Genomic DNA, 20440 nt, shown 5'->3' with positions numbered 1-20440 from the left:
AATAAAAGAGAAAGAGATCCAAAACTAACAACTTGGGTTTTCTTTCAAGCTTTGAATACAAAGATGGTGGTGGAGAGACAAGAACATATGTAAGGGGTACTATTCATAGACTTAAGGACGAGCTGTTTATTACCTGACATGCTAAATATAGCTATTTCATATTTTGAAAAGTAGATTACCTTTTTAGAAAAATCATCATTTTTGATGATGTACCATTACTTTCAAAAATAGTATTAACAATTTAATAAAGATATGCAGGGATTTGTTTTAAAAATTTTTTAGTATTAAGAATAATATCTGTGATTTATCCTGAATGTTTTATTCTTACTTGTTCACTGATTTAATTTTTCAGCCCCATGTGGTGGCCATTTTTCAGCTCCCAGTGGAGTGATTCTCTCACCAGGATGGCCAGGATACTACAAAGACTCTTTGAATTGTGAGTGGGTGATTGAAGCTGAACCTGGACACTCCATCAAAATTACATTTGAAAGGTCTCACAAATATTTTTTCTACTTTTAAAGAAAATATTATCTAAAAGACTAGTTGACATTCTCTTTTGCATTTACCAAATCAATGTTTAATTTTATTGTAATAGTCAAATTGCTGTGCTTTGAATGCTTTCATCTGTTTGCCCCCTTTAACCTTTCAGCCTGTTTCCAAGTTAATTTTCTATTTGTTTAATGCTGTATCAGTACTATTGAAATATGCAAGATCGACCTTTTTGCTTTATGTACATGCATAGTACTAAGATACGAACATGTGACCTTTAACTTAATGAGTTTAGTTGTCCTATATTTTGAAGGGCCTGTGAATTCTGCTTTGTTAGGTTTCAAGAGGCAAAGGTGCCGTAAACACATTCAAATCAACACTGTAGTGCAGTCTAAGACACCTAGGCATGCTATCCATATGCTTTCACCTCTAAGTCCTTCTGAAAATGACTGTCATGTAGTATGTAGTAATGGTTCAACAGCTGACCTTTTATTTCCCCTAGAAAAATTAGTATTACTGATCAAATAAACTATATGGTAAAAGGCTGCAATATTGAATATTTTAAACGTTAAAAGAATGAAACTTCTCATATGCTATTGAATCACGATTTACAAATCAAAATAGCTTTATCTATATAATCTCTCAATTATACCACTGACTTCTCTCATTTCCCAACCCCTTTCTTAAAAAACAAACAGATGAACAAAAAACTTCTTTAAGCATTAGAGCCACATGAAAAACATATAAGTACAGCAGAATATATTTATTATTGACTGAAGATTGAATTTTACAAACCTAATATGACTCTTTCCTAACTCAAAAGGTCCTTCATTGAATGTGTCCATCCATGCTAGTGTTAACATCTGCATGGGAGAGAACAGATTTCACTTTGAACAGATGTGAAGTATTAAACCTTTCACATGGGTTCATTCTACTGTTAAAAACCTTAGACAAGTTAAATTTAATCATGTTTATTTGAGCAAAGAACAATTCATGAATCAGGTAGCACCTTGAATCAGTATATACGAAGAGCTTCACATAGCAACTGGGCAGAAAGTATTTATAGACCAAAAAAAAAAAAAAAAAAGTGACATACAGAAACAGCTTGATTAGTTACAGCTTGGCATTTGCCTTGTATAGATATGATCTGATCAGTTGGTGGCCTGTTGTTGACTGAAACTTGGCTTCTGTAATTGGATGACACTCAGCTATTTATTACAAGATTATACTCTTAGTTAGCTTGCCCTTTCTTACGTGGGAATTCAAAGTATACAAGAGGTTTTAAGCTAAACTTAATTTAACACTATCTTATTATAATCTACATGGTTTACTAGGGCTATATTAGTTTTCTTTATTAGTTAGGGCTGCCATAACCAAGTGTCACAGACTGTGTGAGATAAACAACAGAAACTAATTTTCTCACAGCTCTGGAGGCTAGAAGTTCAAGATCAAGGTGTACACAAGACAGTTTATTCTGGATTCTCTTTTTGCCTTGTAGATGGCTGTCTTCTCCATTTATCTTCATGAGATTTTCTCTGTGTGTGTGTTTATGTCCTGGACACCAGTTACATTGGATTGGGGTCCATTTATATGATCTCACTTTACCTTAATTACCCTTTTAAAGTCTCTTTCTCCAAATACTATCACATTCTGAGGTTAAGATTATTAGTGGTTAAGATTTCAACATAGAAATTTGGGGGAACACAATTCAGCCCACAAAAATGATTTACACATTTTTAAAGTTTTCATTTACATTCATTTGGCATTTTTTGTTGTTGTTGCTATTCTGTTGAAACCAGATCCCCTATTTATTGGTTTACATGACTTATATTGCCATAGCAATTTTAGAAAGCTTGAAAAGCATCTTGTTTATTCATTATTAAATATTTTTCCAATATAGTTGTTCCATGAATGTTGAACTAAAATTAACCAACCTTACTTTAGCACACAGAATTATATTTGGTTTGGAATATATGATAAAGCATGATATGTATTCATTTGGAACAATAGGACAAGTATTTCATCCATACTTTTCAGTTTTTAAATTTAGTATTTTACATTTGAAAAACAAGCATATTTGTCAATCTATCAGAAATAATCTCATATATATTGATATAATATGTCAAGCACATAATATTTGTATTTCTTGTTTTGAACTAAACATTATTTTGTATCAGGTGCAAAGGTAGTTGAAAATACGTTATTTTCATATTTTATTTGTATCTATTCTTAGTATCTGTCACCCAGATGACTTTCACCAGTCATTATCCTTCAATATTTAAGTAAAAAGACTTGACCCCCATCCCACATACAAGGGAAATCTACTCTCTCCTGCAATTTTCAAAGAATGCCTGGGGATGCTTTTGTTCACTTCTGGATTTAAATCCTGTCTCCAGAATCACCCTACATAATAGAGACTGAGGCTACTGCACTCTCTTAACATTACTCTTTTGATTTGTATCACTTTCTTTCGTTCTCATGAAAACCATAATGCAGGTGACAATGAAAGAGGAGTTGCACAATTCAGAGTCATTTAAGATTGAATAAGCCTACACTGTTCTAAATTTTCTTGATAACCCTCATCACAGGAATAATTGCTTATATCTCTCCAATACCCTTTCTTATCCCAAACCATTCTTCATCTTTAATCTTTTCTGCATCTTGAATCTTCAGTCCTCATTTCCCCCTTCCCTCTGCCTCTTCTGGTATGTAGCAGGGTAAGTCTCAAAATATTTGTTACTTTATTATGCAGAGTGATTTAACTATTTGTTTTTCTGGGTGATGTTGGGGAGTAGGAATGGATCTTGCCTTTCTTTTGAAACATGCTATTTTTTTTTTTAAATCAAACAGCAGTGTTTTCTTATGAAGACATCACCCCTTCCCCACCTTCTAGTTAATTGAAACTGGAATGTTATTTTAAAATAACATTTTCTTTTATTCTCTTATTCATTTTTAAAATACTATATAAGCCAAAAATAATATAACTAGAAAACTAGTTTAAGCTTTATGAACACAAAGTGCATTATTATGTTGAAAAGCATCTGCTGATTTGCTAATGAGAGTCATTAATCATCATTAAATAAACACCTACTATCTTTCAGCTCAAAGTAGGCTAGAGTGGCCCACTTGACAAACAGTTTGATTGCCAAACAATGCCTGCAATTCAGAGAGCATCCATACTTTGGCTTTTGATTTTGGACTTTTGTTTGAAGGCACTGTTTTCTCTGTCCAAAATTCTTAGCTTGTGTCTTCTATCCTTCCAACAGGCCAATATAGGCCTCTTTGCTGCTTTCCTATCTTGTTTAAATACCTTTAGAATTCTCCAAAATGAATTCACTTGTACTGTATAGCCTATATTTGAAATTAGACCGTTTCAAACCTGACTTTCTGGTGAAATCTTTCCAGCCATTTTAATAAAATGTAACACTAGTTAAATAGACAAAAACTTAATTTAATTTCTATAAATAGAGTTACTTAGTGTGTTTTACTCTGCCACTTTCTTATTCTCTTATCTATTGATTAAGACACAAATCTTTTAAATTAGGCTAGAAGCAAAAAAGTCTAATTGAAAAGTGATTTTCAATGTAGGATTTGTGCACAGGAACAATAATCAGTCTTGTAAATAGATCAGAATAGGCCTGGAGTGAGGAATGTTTCCTACAGTTTAAAGATTTTTGCTTCTCCCCATGAACATCACCAAGCCGGACTTGTCAACTGTGCCTCGTTTCTTAATCATGAAATTACCCACTCACATAAATTGTAATCTCATGGCTCCTTCCACATCCCTAATACCAATCATTAAACAATCATTCTTTGTTAATTGTCCCAAACACTGGAATAATCAGGAGATAGAATGCTTTAAGAACTTATTAATGATATTTTCAGTATTTTAGAATAAACAACACATTTATATCAACATATTTATTTTGAATCTACCTTATATAAATAAAATAAAATTAAGTCCTAAGTTCTTCTAACTGTTGTAAACTGAAATAAATGCTCCTTTTCGGGCTTGAGCCTTCTATTTGCCCTTCCTTTACTTCCACCCCAAATCCTATAAGATTATTGAATTGGAGCTATTTGAAGAAAAAAATTCCTTAAATATCTTGTTCCATTTATTCTTTTCTAAAGACCTTTTAAGGGTATGAGATTTTGGTTGAGGACTGTCTATACTCCATGTGCTTTGCCAGAAAATCGGTTATTTTAATAATCTACATCATACAAAGCTATCATATGGTTAGCAGTAACTCAGTAGCAAAGGGATGAACAAAGTATTTCAATTTAAAAAATAAGTGAATTTTATCCATTAGGGTAGCAACATAAAATAGACACTTTGAAATCAGACATAAGTATGTCTACCACATCCTTGATCAGTGGCCTTATAATGTCTTGGTGCTTTATTTTTCTCTAGAGATTGTTTTGAGAAATAGAATATCGTTTCTAAAATATCTAACACATACTAGATTCTTGAAAATATCTAATTCCCTTCTGATTTCCAGACAAACCCTTGTAAGGACACTTCATTGCCAACTTTTTAATAATTCCTCTTATTCTGAGAATATTGTCGTAGAAGTTGGTTCCAAGAAATGATTTATTAGAGTCATGTCACTTACTCTCCACCATTCATAAGTCATTTAAATGTGTTGAAAATAAAATTTGTAAAACCTGGATAATATAATTAAGATGGTGACATAGCTATTTTGTAGTTTTATTTCTATATTCTCATATGGAGAAAATTATTAACCTACAGAAAAAAATTTATTTACAAATGTGTTATTCATTTTCTCTTTGAGATTGTCTCAACAGCTTGTCAATAAAACTGTAAGAAATATGATTTCCTGTTAAATACAAAACAAAATAGCAGTAACACCAACAAACATGTTTTTAAAACCATTTACCTCTTCTTAACATATCCAAACATTTAGCAATTCTTGCTCTCAGATCTGCAACGGAATTTTTGTTTTTGTTTATTCCCACAGTTTCTAAATTTTCTCAATATCCAGCAGCTGCTAAGTCTAAGACGTATTCATTTTATTATCAATCGTTCAAAATGTATCTTTCTATTCCTTTTTGCTATCCTCAGCTCCCTGAATGCATGTTATCATTATGTCTTTCAGAGAATTTTTTTTTTAAGTTAATGAGGACTATTTCAATTTGGTTAGGAAGGGTTTGGATTACATCAAGAATGTTTTTTAAAGACAACAAAAATTGAATAAGATTAGATCCAATTTCATTTATAATAACATTTAGTGCTACCATAATATTTGTTTAGCATAAACAATAAATTTAATTTCATAAACAAACACGAGATAAAGGCAATTCATGAGAAATTTATACAACTATTTTAAAACAGAAAATGAAAGAAATTCAATTTATTGTGTAACCCTACCCCATTTTGCTTGTTATTAGAATGTATTTTTATAATTCCTTAGGACAAATCTGCAATGATTTTCTTTTTAAAGATTCACCAGTACTGAACACATGTTATTTATATCACCAGTTAATGTTGCTATTCTATTAAGAATTAAGTCTCTTTATGTTTCAATTCAAAGTAATGCCTGACTCTTCTGTGCATTTTAATTTGGCTGTTGTCAGCTGACTAGCTATCAAAGTGAAACTCCAGTTTCAATCTTCACAATAGACTGACTACAAAGCAACCAAATAATAGGTTGACAATTTCTTTTTCTCCTTCCCTTTTTTTTTTTGAGACAAAGTTTCACTCTGTCGCCCAGGCTGGAGTGCAGTGGTGTGATCTTGGCCCACTGCAACCAAAAATCTAATGATAAGATCAGACATCATAGAATAGAGGTTAGAGTCAGGGAGACTCGGTTTTGATGCCTTCTTCTGTACTTTAAGATAATGTGATACTATTTAAGTTTTGAAGGTGGCTGGGCGCAGTGGCTCACACCTGTAATCCCAGTACTTTGGGAGGCCGAGACAGGTGGATTACTTGAGGTCAGGACTTAGAGACCAGCCTGGCCAAGATGGTGAAACCCCGTGTCTACTAAAAATATAAAAATTAGCCAAGCATGGTAGCATACACCTGTAATTCCAGCTACTCAGAAGGCTGAGACACAAAAATTGCTTTAGTACAGGAGGCGGAGGCTGCAGTGACCTAAGATGGCACCATTGCACTCTAGCCTGGGTGATGGAATGAGACTTTGTCTCAAAAAAAAAAAAAAAAAAAAAAAAAAAAAGAAAAAAGAAAAAAGTTTTGAAGGCTGTGATGTTCTTACTTGGAAAGTGGGTTCAATAATATGAGCTACGCCATAGAGTTAATGGGAGGATTACATAAACTAATGTAGATAAAGTCTTTATTAGAGCTGCTGACACTTTAATAAACATCAAATGTATCATCATTAGTTACCAACTACTTAGAACTGTTGTTTTCAAATACAAACTTTATTACATGTTTAATGACCGAAATAGATTTATCCAAAAATTTTGTATAAATGTTATGTATCAATAAAAAACACTTGAATAAAAAATAATTATAAAAACAGATGTCAAATTTGAAATGTATATCTTATTAAGATGAGAATCTAATTATCTGATTGAAAATAAATGTAAACCACATAGTTTTCTGTAAAAATGAGGAAGGCAACCAAAGATAACTCCAAAAATATGTTTGGTTTATGAACAGGCCAGTTAAAAGACAATTTATAATATTTGAAAAAGATAATTCATAATATTTGAAAGAATCTCACTTAGGAACAACAAGTATATACACATAACTTTTTAATAATAATTTTTCATAGGAATAAGAGCTTACACCTTTGGTATTCACAAATGATGGTGTCTTAAATGATATCTTAGATATTAGATAAGCTAAAGAAAATTATAATATAAAATGGAAAAATTTTAAATAAGATTTTAAATAGCAGTCTAAAGTATTATTTCCCTATATAGTGTTTATTCTAAATCTATTTTCACATGTGTCTTTTAACCTTAGATTTCAGACTGAACTAAATTACGATGTTCTGGAAGTTCATGATGGGCCAAATCTTCTGTCACCCTTGCTTGGATCTTACAATGGCACCCAAGTGCCCCAGTTTCTATTTAGTAGCAGTAATTTTATATACCTTCTATTTACAACAGACAACAGTCGTTCCAATAATGGCTTCAAGATTCACTATGAAAGTAAGTTATGATAAAATTTTTTGATTTCCTCATTCTGTTTGCTCTACATTTTGTATTATTATAGTTTTACTAAGAGAACTAGTAGCTCTATTTATTTTAAATCAAAACTTTCCTTCATCTATAAGAATGTTAATGCTTTATAAGGTAAGGTGTGTGTTTTAGTAAATTCTGCAAAAGATTTTCCAGCAATATCTATCTAATATCATTATGAAGCAAAATACTAAAGAAATATCAGAAGCATCAAATCATTATTTGAAAATGAGTTTGTGTACCAATTATTTGTGTATAGTTCTGAAAAGCAGAGAATAGGCAGTAATTGCCAGCCTGAGATATATAAACAATAACTTTTTTAGCATTTACTTCACAAATTCAGTTATTCTTTTATAGTTTCCTCACATTGATTGTACGTATTTTCCATTTAAAATATTTAATTTTATTATTTTGCATAAAATTCTGAAAATCATATTAAAATTAAAAAGCAAACTGTGTACACATATATTTAAATATGATTAATATAAGTAGAGAAAACTATATTAATACAAGCTATAATTCAGAGTGTTGGAATCATTGTAATCCCTATTAAATCTAATGGTTTTGTTTAAAAAGTCTAAAATATTTTTGATTTTTGAAAAATTTTGATGCTGATATGAACACAGAAATGAGCTTTTTTGTCTTTATAAACATTTTGTGCATGTGTGGCTATATTGCATAAGATTTATATGTGTGCAAATATATAAATTTACATATGCATACGTTTTCATCATGAATGCATAGCCATATACTTTTACATGAAATGCACTTTTGATAAATGAATCTTAACAACACACTTAAGAGGGTTATTAAAATATGTCTTTATTTCAAATGCAGATATTATATTATTTCTTTTAATATTCAAGTTGATTATGACCTTTTCCCCCTCAAGAAGAAATTTCTGCATTTCAAATATATAGTTTTATATTTGCTGTTGGGCATCTATCTTCAATACATATAGTCAATGGACTCATGGGTTTTTTAAAACAATTGTCAATATAGATCCATTACTTTTTAAAAATCATCTTATCTACAGTATTGTTTAATTATATTAACTTCTCATTATTTTGAGCTTTGTAGAATGAAAGTATACTTTGCAAAAATCATTATAAAATGCAACAAGAGAATGCACATATACGTGGGGGTTCAAATGAACTAAAGTGCCTTAAATGAGATTTTTAGTCTAGCATGTATTTATTAAACCTGAGTCATTTAGAAAAATCTACTTCAAAACTAATCCTCACTAGTAATTAATTGATATCAATATGCAGGCAGCTTTTCTTTTTTTTCTTTTTTTTTTTTTTTTGAGACGGAGTCTCGCTCTGTCACCCAGGCTGGAGTGCAGTGGCCAGATCTCGGCTCACTGCAAGTTCCGCCTCTGGAGTTTATGCTGTTCTCCTGCTTCAGCTTCCCGAGTAGCTGGGACTATGGGCGCCCGCCACCTCGCCCGGCTAGTTTCTTTTTTCTTTTTTTTTTTTTTTTTTTTTTTGGTATTTTTTTAGTAGAGACAGGGTTTCACCGTGTTAGCCAGGATGGTCTCGATCTCCTGACTTCGTGATCCGCCCGTCTCCGCCTCCCAAAATGCTGGGATTACAGGCTTGAGCCACCGCGCCGGGCCAGGCAGCTTTTCTTTTAGTCCATTGTAGTATCCTTTACCCAGTAAATCATATCCAATCCCATTCCACCCAGGGTATGTGGTCTTTATCAGAAACAGGACTATTTTAAAGATTAAATGAAACAAAACATGCAAAGTGTTTTGCGTAACTGATAACATGCAGCATAACTGGTAACATGCAGTATGTTCTCAATAAATGATAGCCTTTACATTTCTCCTACAAAAGCTAGTCAGATAAGGAATAAAAATAAGAAGGCCTGCTCAAATGCATACCTTCAGTTAGCGTTTGTCATTTACAAGTTCTTAGTGTCATGGTCCAAGTTATTCTCGAGGGCTAGTGCCTTAAAGGGCAAAGTGGAAGCTGAGAGCTCAGAAATGTTGAGGTTGATTAGAGACACACTTGGTGTTAATTTGGTCAAATCTGGCAAGATGCATTGTATTTAAATTTGTCTTTAAGAAATCACTTTCTCTCATTCTATTAGTCTTGTGGTATATTTACTCCTGTGAAATAATCTCCAACATCATAAATCCTTTCTTATCAAGAAACAAACAAAAGTCTTTTCATTCATCTCTTTCTTACTGTTTCCCAAGCCGAAGGTAACTAAACTATATTTTTCAAATGAACCATTCGCAAACCTCAAAATCAGTAGATTACTAATGAGAACATTAACAATACATTTGGCATTTGCTGTATTTCTATTTTTTTTTAATCAATTTCGTTGAAAGTGAAAGTAATTTGTCTTCCCCAGGCAATCAAAATCCTATAGGAAGGAATGCTTGCAATGCCACCACGGCTTGTACTCCAAGTTTCTGTTATATTGCCTTTCCCAAGGCATTTTTTACCCCATCCTGTCTGCCCCTCAAAACATGGGGATTACAAAAACTGTATCAATAAGATAAGGTTGGCTGGATGCAGTGGCTTACGCCTGTAATCTCAACACTTTGGGAGGCTGAGGCAGGTGGATCACGAGGTCAGGAGTTCGAGACCAGCCTGACCAACGTGGTAGAAACCCCATCTCTACTAAAAATACAAAAATTGGCTGGGCATGGTGGTGCATGCTTGTAATCCAAGCTACTCAGGCTGAAGCAGGAGAATCACTTGAACCCAGGAGGTGGAGGTTGCAGTGAGCCGAGATCACATCATTGTACTCCAGCCTGGGTGACAGAGTGAGACTCGATCTCAAAAAAAAAAAAAAGATAAGACTATTTATAGGTTTCAAAGCACATTAAAATTATAACAGCATAAAGTAGACTTTAGGAATATAATTTGTTTTTATTTCTGTAGTTTTTCCCCAGGAAAAATCACATCTGTTTATTATGTTGTATTGCTTGAAATATGACTATAATTAAGTCTTGGATATCTAAATATTATACAAATTTTAAAATTGAAAATGGATACAGAACAAACCTATAGACATATATTCACCTCCAGATATATGTTTTTTGTATGAATGTCTAGATATATTTTCCAATTAAGGAAAATGTTAGACATCTAAAAGAATGTACAATTTATGACCAATAGATATTTGAGGGGAGGAGTAGTAGAAACAGAAACATAAAATGTTCAAATTTTTTTTACATAAATAAGAAAAATGTCTATTTGGGGATTCTACTTTTTAAAAAAACAAGCTCTATGAAGCAGTAAGGAAAAAGATAAAATGTTAATGTCATTTGATAAAATGCAGACATGAACTTCTGAAAATTATGTACGTTGCCAAAATTTAAGAATTTTCTAAAACTAGCTGGGCGTGGTGTCTCACACCTATAATCCCAGCACTTTGGAGGCCAAGGTGGGAGTATCACTCGAGGTCAGGAGTTTGAGACCAGCCTGGCCAACATGGTGAAACCACGTCTCTACTAAAAATACAAAATTTAGCCAAGCGTGGTGGTGCATGCCTATAATTCTAGCGACTTGGGAGGCTGAGGCAGGAGAATTGATTGCTTGAACCCAGGAAGCAAAGTGGAGGCTGCAGTGAGCCAGGAATAGCCACTGCATTCCAGCCTGTACGATGGGCGAGACTCCATCTAAAGAAAAAAAAAAGGAATCTTCTAAAACTACTTACCAATTATGTTTTAGTATTTAATGACTGTTAATAAATAATACTGATATCAGTTCATCATGATGTTTCTCATTTTCTTAAGTTTGCAACATTTCCATTGCTTTGAATTATGCCTTGAGTTACTTGCTTGTCAATCAACTATGAACTATTTCTTTAGATTTATTTTGTGACTCTTAGATCAATGCGGCACAGTGGAAGACATAAAATAAATACATCATCTTACTTTATCAGTTGAAAAGCCAAGAAAGGCAAATGATTTATTAACCCCATATATTCATTGACCTTTACTATAGGTCAATGACCAAAAACATTACTATCACTTTTGAATAATTAAATTTTACTGTAATTTACATTGTATATGACCACTGCAACTTCCATTTCTCTGATTTTAGAAGATTTTACTACAATGTTAGAGTTTCATGTAAAGGAAAGTTATATGTAACCTGGAACATTGGAGGAAATTGAAACCTAAAGGAAGGGGATCTAAACTTTTCTGTTAAAGATTGAGAAGATTGTGTACGTTAAGGGGACAACTGAAGGTATTCCTATGAGACAAAGTGTAAAACTAATGAGGAGACTTATCTGATTGATATAAAGAATGACCACTGGGAGATAATGACAAAAATTTAGAATAGTAAAGTCTAATTTGGGAATCTTAATTTTCAGGGTGACGACTTTGAACATGGTGCCATTAGCCATCGGGTATTAAAGCTATGAAAAAACATGTTTTGGCTATACGTATGTCCAACATTTTATATAGAATAAATTGGAGATGAAAGATACTGAAAAACATGCTAGATGTTATTGTTTATTTCATTAATTTGAGGTGATGAGGGCCTTGCATAGGGTAAGAGAAATAATACTTGACATGATGCTTTTCAATAAGAATGGATTTCAGACATATTTTGTGGAGGAAAAAAGTGAGGAGTCAAATACGAATGAGAGTTTTAAAGCACTGGGTACTGGCCAGGCGCATTGACTCACGCCTGTAATCCTAGCACTTTGGGAGGCTGAGGCAAACAGATTACCTGAGGTCAGGAGCTTGAGACCAGCCTGGGCAAGATGGTAAAACTCCGTCTCTACTAACAATACAAAAAATTAGCCGGGCATGGTGGCATGTGCCTGTAGTCCCAGCTAATCAGGAGGCTGAGGCAGGAGAATTGCTTGAACCCAGCAGGTGGAGGTCACAGTGAGCCGAGACTGTGCCACTGCACTCCAGCCTGGGTGACAAAGGAAGACTCTGTCTCAAAAAAAAAGCACTGGGTGCTTAGAAAAATAATGGTCTCACTTAGAAGAGGAACTTAGCAGATAAAAGTAGTTGTGTTGAAGATAAATTTGTCTCTATTATATTTTAGTTTTTCATTAAAATAACAGCATTTAGATGAAGTGAATATGCTTGATAAATAAACTTAAAATGTGCAATTTCCCTCTTTAAAATTAAACTTCTATTTTGTACCATTTTGTTTAGCTTCATTTTTGAATTGGGTAGCTAATACAAATAAATATTTTTTCATATAAATGTGATTGAATATAATTATACAATATTAAAAATGTTAATGATTAATTTTGGAATATAGAAATAGTAGTTATTCATTGTTTAAATATCCTATATAGGAAGAAAAAATAATAACATGGTATACTTTATACCAGTGATTCTCAATTGAGAGTTGTTGCACCCCAAGAAATGTGTAGCAATATCTGGAGATATTTGTTATTGTCATGACAGGAGAAGTGCTACTGGCATCGAACAAGTGGGGGCCAGGAATGTTTCTAGAAAATATTGTCATGGCATTATCTCAGCTAGAGATTGTAAATTGCAAGGAAGATATCAGGAGACACTGAAGTGTACTATAGACTATTGATAACAGCAACAGTTAACCACCAGAGGAAACGTACTAATTGGTTTTTCTTAGAACGGTTCTGGTGTTCATACTTTCGCACCTTGCAAAATGCCTCTACTCTTCTTCTTTTTCCTTTAGTGATTAGAATATTTTGTATAATATTTAGAATGGTGCTTGGAATATAATAAATTCAAGAAATGTTGACTATCACTATGATTATTATTGTGATATATGTGTATATATACACAAAATTTAAAACAATACAAAGTTTTACAGATAGTTATACATTTTCATCAAGTTCTTATATAATTAAATGACCTGAATTTGATCCTTAATGGTAGGAAATGAAAAAACAAATTTACTAAATAAATTGCTGATTTTAAAAATGAAGTACGAGTACCTTTATTTGTAAAAATCATTGCTTGTAACTGAAGAATTAGGAATGATTTTCAGCAAATCCTAACCCCATCAAGCTTACTCTTTATTTTCTTCCCTTTGTTTTCTAGGTGTTACAGTAAACACGTATTCTTGCTTGGACCCTGGAATACCTGTACATGGCCGTCGCTATGGTCATGATTTCTCCATTGGCTCTACTGTTTCATTTAGTTGTGATCCAGGATACAGGTTGAGTCATGAAGAGCCCCTTCTATGCGAAAAAAACCACTGGTGGAGTCATCCACTTCCAACCTGTGATGGTAATAACTCATTTGACATGCAAAATATGCTGATTTAGAAACAGAAAAATCAATTTTTTTTATATGGGATTTGACATAATTATAAATCTTTTAAATTTTTTAAAGGTTCTTTTGTTTTCTGGCAAATTTATGTTATAAAACCATTCATGAAATAAAGACTGTTGCTAATCAACCAAACTTACTCCATGCCTAAAAATACTATCTATGTATCTATCCTGTTTGTATTTGCATACATATTTAAAACTTACCTATGTAACTATTTTAAGAACATACTGTGGACCTTTTGAAAACAGCCTTGAAAATGCCAAATTGGTATGAGAAGAAAGCCCTAAAAAAAATGCATCATTCGCTTCCTGCCTTGAATGACAACATGTCCCAGTTCAAATGGAAGGCCAGCTTGTCTACCCAAATTCTAACCAGCTACACAGCACCATGGTAGTTTACTCAGACTACCCTGTTGTGTCAAGTTCCTAGTTATAATAAATAGTATACCAGTGTTCTTTACTGCTTCTTTATTTCTGTGAAAATAAGTCAGAATCACTTCATTTTTCAGGAAACATATATGAAATCCAGTGGAAGAAACTGCTTCTTCTAAGATTGGAAAGTGCTTTCATATTTGCTTGTCAAAAAGCACACTCAATGTAAATCTAGGTATTATTTAACTATGGGTTTTAATTTCTATTTACAGCACTATTTTCAAATTCTACACTTATTATTTCTTAAGGTGGAAGATGCCATTTGTCATTTTATGATTAAATTTTCAAGTATTGTCTGTGCCATCATTTTTTAAACAGTTTTAAGCTAATTTGTTTTTATATCAAGATTTAAACACATCATCAAAACATCTTCCTTTAATTTGTGATTGTAAGTGACAGAAACCCATCTCTAACTGGTATTTAAAAATAAAAACAAGCTGTTGTTCAACTGTTCAAATAGTAGAAAAGGCAAAGTGGGATACCTCTCATTGCTAATAAGAAGTATAAATTCAAAACTTTTTAAGAATTTCTCTATCTTTCACCTAGACTTTTCTTTGAGATTCACATAATTGTCTTATATTGCAGCCAGGTTTTTTCCATGTGAGGAATTGACAGTAGTGTATACACTCTTGGGAGATGGAAGTTGTTAGTCCCGTATCTTCAGATTCAGAGAGGAATGAGAGCTCTTCCCTGTTATTCTAATTAGAAAAATCCCAGGGAAGGTGTTCAATTGGTCCATATCTAAACTAGTAACTATAGTGAAGGAGAAGGGCCCATTATGGTTGACTTTGTCTTGGTCATGTGCTCATCTATCCCTGTGGTTGAGACAAACCATGGTGGTATAAAGGTCCTATGTTTGCCAGACCCTAATAAAACTACAATGTTGGCCTGAATGAGGAGCATTCACCATGAAAGAAAGGTATAGAGGCAATATTGTAAGAATCAGGAAGATAAAAAGTAATGGCAAGCCCATCAACACGCCTAACTTTTATTAATAATAAAAGCAAATAGATCCAGTTTTCCCAGGAGCAGCACAGGCCTTCATTTTTCATCAGTGCAACGGCAATCATTTCTGAGTTTTTTAATCCAACCCCATGTTTCTCACTAAGGTTATTTCATGTTATATTCCAGATCCAAAATTTTTAATGGCTTTTTATTGCTTAGAAATGAAAGCTCAAATGACTAATCATGGAATCCATGGTCCTTAACCTTGAGAAATCCATTCTTTTCCATGATGTTTCCATCCTGCGTTCTTACAATGCGTCTTTATTTTAAAAGATCAAATCATGTTACTTTTAACCTCTGTTATGACCTGGCCTCCTCTTTTGCATTTCTATTTCATGTTGAGTGTAACTGGACAAGGACTGAATTATATTTATTTTAAAAATGGCTAAGCTGTGTATAAAACAACTACTTAATAATTTTTTTTCTGTTGACTCGAACTGAACTCGACTATCATGTCACCTAGTGAATAGATTTGATCAGACGCTTCCTTTAATAGAGACTTTTGCGCCAGAGGTAATTAGTACAAATCTCCTGAGGTAGCAAGGGAGAAATAGACAAACAGAAGTTCTTGCCCTGTTCCAGGAATGTAAACTTGATTGGCCTAGGTTGCCTAATGCTTGTGTACAGTGTGCTTCACTCTAACATATATTAGCTTTTGTGATGTCTTTGTATCCCATGATTAGCTGATTTACAAAGCAAACCAGACAATGTAGTTTGGTGGTTATAACAGTGATGACTAATATTTATTGAGATTTTACCATGTGCTGATACTGCTACAGGTGCTTTATGTATTTTAAGTCATTTTATCTTCCAAGTAACTCTATAAGATAAGTGCTATTATGATCACCACTTGCAGATGAGGAAACTAAGGCAAAGGAAAATTAAGAACCTCACTGTATATCACCCCACTCATTAATGGCAAAGTCAGAATTTAAATCCAGGCAGCCTAGATCCAGGTCCTGGGCACAAGTCTGCCACTACACTGTCACCTGCCCACATTCTACACAATAGGAAAATACTAAAATTCCTTAAAATGAAAGATAGATGATACATTTGTTATTCTTTCTCAGTGATGTCACATACTTATTTTAAGGACTTTATATGTAAATGTGTATATTTATATATGATACAGTCATTTTAATAGTTTATTGATACTCTGTGCTGCTTGGAATGCATAACTGAAAAGCAGGACATTACCCTTTCTGCTATCAATTATACCAAAGAAAAAGAGTAATTTTATTTAATTCTATTTTCTGTGTATATGCTTAGATTTTGAAGTAAAAATGGATCCTTTCTTAATTCATATTTCACTATTGACTGAAGAACTTTGAACCTTGAACGAGAAATTCTTTCATCAGATTCTGCATTAGTTTGTAAATTTAGTGCCTTATTTATTTATTTATTTTTAAAATTCCACTTCTTAAAGAATTTCTCTGCTTCTCCTTTTAAACTTTTAGGTCTAGTTTTCAACAAGCAGCCAGAGTAAGCTTTTATAAACTAAGGCAAATCAGGACAACCCCTTACCTAGAACCTTCTTGCACCTTTCATCCCAGGCAGAATAAAATCCAAAGACTTTTGCATGATTTGATTAACCCCAGGTATTCTGGGCCCTTACTACATCCCATACTTCATCCTTCACCACTCTCTTCCTCATTCATGCTACTCCATTCCAACTACACGTGTCTCCTGAATAATTTTCCCAATATGAGAACCCTTTCCCATTCCTTTCATTCTGTCCCTCTAAGCCTCCCTTCCTTTTGTCCTGAATCAGGATTCCCCCACAGAACCATATGACTCACTCCCTAATTTCACTCACAACTATATACTCAATACTTGCCTCAGTAATTATGTGAAAGAGTAACCCCTTTCGTGCCACTTAAATTTTACTTCCTAGTATTTTTCACTCAGTTTACATTATTTTTTGGTATTTATTGTCTCTTTACCCAACAGAATATACATGTCATGTAGTAGGTGCTCTGCTAGACTCACTGTCATACTCTCAATGCCAAGAAGAGTCCTTGTCAAACAGTTGGCACACAATAAATCTGTGTTGAATGAAAGAAAGCTATATTCTCCATGAAATGTACTTATGGAAATACTTTTGCTTTTGGTTTTGCATATATATTTTCTGGTTTTTGCCTTCATGAATTTTGTTCTTTTTCCCCTGGAATGTTCTAGCCCTTCCCTCAACTATGCATATCAAAATTCTAGTCAACTTTTAAAGGTTATAAACTTGATCATGCTTTTCCTGAACAAAGCAACTGGGAATAATCTTGACTTTTTCTAAACTCTGTAGCTCTCTATATTTACATGGCATTTATTGCTACCTTATAACCAGTTATTGATTTATTAACTTAGTATTTATTAATTATGCTGTATATACACTATAAAAAGACTGTTGAGCATAAACAGTGTCTACATTCTTCTTGAATGAATAACAGTTATACTCTATCTTATTTTTCTTATATTCTTATAATCAAGAACCAGGTGTTCTTGTTGCTTTAACATGTATTTGTAAAAGATGTCCCGTGACACATAAGAGATTTGATTTAAAAAACAAACATTTTTTTTTTTACTAGATACTTTGATTAGAACTTACTCCTATATATCTCTGCAGTGTTTTTGATAAAACTGAGATTTGAATGGCTCTAAGGTAGACCAGACAAGAAATTTTAGGAGAGCATTTTGCTTTGTCCAACATATCAAGTGTTCAAGGCTGCATGTATGCTAAAAGTCACAGATCAATGATGTTTTTTATGCACTGGGTACATGAGATTGTCATGAGTAATGGCGTAGGGCTAAGATCAGATGCTGGTTTTGAAGCAACCTTCCAGGAACTAGGCATTGTTGCTTAAGACACCTCCCCTTTTAATGGATGTGTAGGTATGCTATGTCCTGAATTGCCTAAGACATGCTCTGTTTTCACCTTCTGTCCTGAGACCCCAATTTTAAACTCAAATTATTCCACTTTGAGAAACAATGTTGCTATTTTGTAAGAAATTTAACCTAAAAAAGGTTAAGTTATTCAGTGTCACTCAAATCATTAAGAGGCAGAACAAAATGGAACTGAATGGACTTAAACCTCATTATTTCCCTTATTTCTTTAGTCTTATTAAAAGGTTTGAGTACAGAGGTTAAAGTAGCAAATGAATACCTGGATTCAGGTTTAGATTCCTAGAATTCAAGATAACCAAGTTTGTCTAGAGTATAAGCAAGTATGAACAGTCTCAGTTTAAGGGCATAACAGGGAGACTTGAAAATAGGAAAAGAAGAGATGAGATTAAAAGCAAACAAACCAACAAATTAAAAATTAATGGGATTTGTAATAGATGGTTATTTCCATGCTTCATTACAATACTGAAAGTGTTTTGATGGATCCTGGTCTAAAAATTGTCCATTTTGGATATAGACAGATTTGTACTGGCCCAGTGTGTATCACTAACAAGGACATGGTATAAATTTACAGGTCTGGGCAATTACATTCAAGTGCTCAGCTTTTGAAGAGACTTCACTATTTCAAAATTATAATGGATACTTATCCTATGAAAAAGCAGTATCATATGTTACAAAAATCAGGGATAAAAAACTCTACTGCCCAAGATTACTGTGTATCTGACTAATTGTTCTCCACTAACTGAACTGTCACTATAATGGCTTATTGTGCCTCAGATTTTTAGCTTTTAGATGCTTTTTATCCTTTCAGGTGCTTTTTTTTGGCCAGCTGTTTGAATTCACATAAAGTAACTGAGTTTTTCATATATATATATATATATATATAATTTCATCATGCTGAGTTCTTTAGTTTTTCAAAGATTTACTTGATACACAATTGTCTATCTCATTCAGTTTTTCAAAGATTCACTTGATACACAATTGTCTATCTCATTCACAAGAACATGCAATCCTATTATGTCTGTTACAAAACTGTTGGTATCCCTGAAGACACATGGAATCAATTAGCAAGGTTGCTGCAATAAATTGGAATTCCTTCTGAACACATAACAGGAGATAACACAGGAGATCCATGGCACCTGTTTTAGACAGTCTTGTTCTAATAACGTTTACTAAGTGAATGGCCCACACATTCTCTTAAACGGACTTAAATCTCAGCATTCACTTTTTAAGTCATTGGTTTTTGGAGAAATTTTCATAATCATCTCTATACCACTGTATCTGTTACAATACATTTAAATTCCATCCTGTACCTGAAAACATAAAACAAAATATCTCATATACAAACTTAAATCTTTTTTATTCATCTTAATATTTTAGGTCATTCATCATTGATTTTAATAAGCTCTTACAAATTCTTATCTTTCCAATAGGAGGAATAGTTTTTAGATAAGCAAACATCATCAGTATGAAAGAATATTCAGTAATGAATTAACCACTTTTAAAATTAATCCAACTCAAAGATACTTTCTATTTAGCATTAGCATCTGTCACTGTACAATCTCATGTAATTGCTTAAAAAGCTGATAGTATAAAACAAATGCAATTTAAAACATTGGCAATGTAAAATAATCTCATTTAGAAAAATGAAAAATTTCATTAGGTTGATGAAAATGATGAGGCTGATGATGGTGATGATGGAGAACTATTTCAGTCACATAGGAAGCCACTGGCAAACGAGAATTCAAAAGAGATAGATCAATTAAAGAACATAGACAAGGATACTGACACAATAGGTGTTGGGTGCACAAAAAAAGTGATTTGAACATAAAAGGATAAAATGAATCTCTGAGAAAATAAAGGATGCCCCTGATTTTTTTTTTTAATATATTGATCATTTGTGAGGGAAGTGCCACAAAATCAAACATAAGTAAAGAACATCATAGCTTGCTAAAACAGTACTGTTAACATGGAAAAAACATCAACACGATTCAAGAATCTGCTTGAGATCATAGACCCTGGAACTAGACTGAGTTCTATCTATACTTGCTTTCTCATCTGTAAACCGCATAATTACAGCATTCTTCTCAAAAGGTTGTTGTGGGGGCTGAGTTAACATAAATAAAATCTGCAGAATAGTGCCAGCTACATTTTAAGATCAAAACAGTGTTTAGTTTTGTTTTTTATAAGAATTAGT

At 33.0% G+C, this 20440-nt stretch overlaps 1 protein-coding gene across 2 annotated transcripts in view; it reads left to right on the top strand.

Annotated features, from left to right (window-relative positions):
- Window positions 1–20440, top strand: part of CSMD3 (CUB and Sushi multiple domains 3) — a 1272067-nt gene that overhangs the window by 806540 nt on the left and 445087 nt on the right. For both annotated transcript variants that reach the window (XM_008001392.3, XM_008001388.3), the window contains 3 exons: window positions 353–491; window positions 7442–7629; window positions 13682–13870. In XM_008001392.3, the coding sequence (XP_007999583.2) occupies window positions 353–491; window positions 7442–7629; window positions 13682–13870 (516 nt within the window). The remainder of the gene's footprint in view (window positions 1–352; window positions 492–7441; window positions 7630–13681; window positions 13871–20440) is intronic.

This window comes from Chlorocebus sabaeus, chromosome 8 (assembly GCF_047675955.1).
Source record: "Chlorocebus sabaeus isolate Y175 chromosome 8, mChlSab1.0.hap1, whole genome shotgun sequence".
Taxonomy (NCBI): Eukaryota; Metazoa; Chordata; class Mammalia; order Primates; family Cercopithecidae; genus Chlorocebus; species Chlorocebus sabaeus.
This window is presented reverse-complemented; position numbering and strand designations above follow the sequence as displayed.